We start from the raw sequence: 2,178 nt of genomic DNA, 5'->3' as shown, positions 1-2,178 counted from the left end.
TAAAAATAATAAACAGAACCGAAAAAGTAAACCAAAAAAAAGAAACCCTTAACACCGGTTGGTAAGTGTTAAAGGGTCCTGCAACGTGGCAGCCCTGGCAGGACCCTTTAATACCGGTTGGTGTTAAGGGGGGGCTTTAGCCCCGGTTTCTCGAACCGGGACTAAAGGATGAACCTTTAGTCTCGGAAGAGCAGCATCGGCTCGGAAACCGGGATAATAGGCCCTTCCGACTTGTGTTCATGCCCGAACGTGTGCCAATGGAATTAACCTCGTTTCGCCACTGGATCCTTGGCGCTTCCTCGTGTCTCACCCGTGTCGTTCCCAAATTTTCAAAAGACTGTCCCCCTCAGCGCTCCAAAAGAAGAGAAGACTGTTTAAGTTTGGTTGACGACGACTTGCAGGATGCCACAAGCCGAGAGAAACGGCAAATAGTGTACTTTTTTTTTTCCTTGAAAGATGTCGGCAAAAATAGTAGTAGACGAGAGCAAAGCTGCCCTGGACGCTACAAATTCCTTCCATCGAGCTGTTTTGCACACGGGCACAGCGAGCCACGTTTGTGCGTAGGCGTACGTGAGAGCTATAGCCAACTCCACCCAAAGACTGGCCTAGATCGACGGAGTGACGGACGTACACGGATCATGATGCTGCTCTCACACTCTTCGTCTACAACCACCACCACCACCACCACCTGGCGGCTAGCAGCCGCAGCGCCGCCGCCGGCTCGCTCCAGGCGCGCGCGCCTCCTGCCTCCACGCGCGCGGGCCGCCGACACGACGACGGGCGTTTCTGGCGCCGCCGACCGCGCGGCCGAGGCGCTTCTCCAGAGCGGGCTGCGCCCGGAGTCGCTGCCGCGGCACGTCGCGGTGGTGATGGACGGGAACTCACGGTGGGCGCGCGCGCGGGGTCTGACGCCCGCCGACGGCCACAAGGCCGGCGGCCGCAACCTGGAGCGGATCGTTGGCCTCTCGCGCGCCTGGGGCATCCGCGCTCTCACCGCCTTCGTCTGCTCCCGCGAAAACTTGAGCCGCCCCAAGGTACGGCCCGCCGCTGCCGCCTTCGTTAACAGCTTAGCTCTCCCTTTTCAATACTTGCATATATATATATATATATATACACACACACACACAAATACTTCGCGGACGAGCCTGACACGTACGCACGGTTTTCTTGTTTCCTCGATCGTATGTGCATGCAGGCTGAGGTGGACTACATGATGGGTTTGTCGGAGTGGCTGATAGGCGACAACATCGACAAGCTGTCAAGGCAGGGGATCCGGCTGCAGGTCATCGGCGACGCCACACAGATGCCAGCGTCTCTGCGGAGCGCGGCGGAGCAAGCCGACGAGGCGACGCGGCACAACTCGCAGCTGCACGTGATGCTGGCGATCTGCTACAGCGGGCGATGGGACATGGTCCAGGCGTGCCGGGAGCTCGTCCGGGAGGCGCAGGCGGGGCGGCTCAGCCCGGACGACGTCGACGAGTCGCTGGTCGCCGGCAAGCTCGCGACGAGCGCCGCCGGCCACGGCGAGTTCTCCTGCCCTGACCTTGTCGTCAGAACCAGCGGCGAGCTGAGGCTCAGCAACTTCCTGCTGTGGCAGTCGGCGTACTCGGAGTTCTTCTTCACCGACAAGATGTGGCCGGACTTTGGGGAGGCTGAGTACCTGGAAGCGTTGCGCTCCTTCCAGGCCAGAGATCGGCGATTCGGTCAATCAAAATTACTCTAGAGCCTTGTTTAGTTCCAAAAAATTTTGCAAAATCGACACTGTAGCACTTTCGTTTGTATTTGACAAAAATTGTCCAATTATGGACTAACTAGACTCAAAAGATTCGTCTCGTCAATTTCGACCAAACTGTACAATTAGTTTTTATTTTCATCTATATTTAATACTTCATGCATGAGTCTAAAGATTCGATGTGACGGGGAATCTGAAAAATTTTGCAAAATTTTTTGAGAACTAAACAAGGCCCAGCTCTCCGAGCCAAAAAAAAAAAAAAAGGTGTCGATGTCGCGTGTAATAGTAGGCAGCATTTGTTCAATGAACACGTGACTTTGTGTGGGAAAAGCAGAATCACACATCAACCGGTTGTTGTTTCTGTCCTCAACAGGAGAGATTTTACAGCCGTCAGATCTTCGGCCGCCATCATTTCTATCGCTCACATCCGGTTACCATCTGGGTGC

General features: G+C 55.1%; 1 protein-coding gene across 2 annotated transcripts; it reads left to right on the top strand.

Moving 5' to 3' along the window:
• LOC8061664 (isoprenyl transferase 2) lies at positions 466-1,841 on the top strand. Of its 2 annotated transcripts, XM_021452529.1 has the most exons (3): positions 466-1,034; positions 1,196-1,664; positions 1,725-1,764. In XM_021452529.1, exons 1-3 carry the CDS (start codon positions 639-641, stop codon positions 1,733-1,735), a joined length of 876 nt encoding a protein of 291 aa, XP_021308204.1. In that variant the 5' UTR covers positions 466-638; the 3' UTR covers positions 1,736-1,764. The 2 variants fall into 2 exon arrangements, with proteins under 2 accessions (XP_021308204.1, XP_002461959.1); XM_002461914.2 differs by having other exon boundaries at positions 1,196-1,841.

The sequence above is a fragment of the Sorghum bicolor genome, chromosome 2, assembly GCF_000003195.3.
Source record: "Sorghum bicolor cultivar BTx623 chromosome 2, Sorghum_bicolor_NCBIv3, whole genome shotgun sequence".
Lineage (NCBI taxonomy): Eukaryota > Viridiplantae > Streptophyta > Magnoliopsida > Poales > Poaceae > Sorghum > Sorghum bicolor.
The sequence above is the reverse complement of the archived record's forward strand: the minus strand, read 5'-3'. Positions and strand labels throughout refer to the sequence as shown.

Coding starts and splice junctions, on each gene's coding strand:
- LOC8061664 (XM_002461914.2), top strand. CDS start 639: ATGATGCTGCTCTCACACTCTTCGTCTACAACCACCACCACCACCACC. Junction 1,035..1,195: donor AAAACTTGAGCCGCCCCAAG/GTACGGCCCGCC, acceptor ATGTGCATGCAG/GCTGAGGTGGACTACATGAT.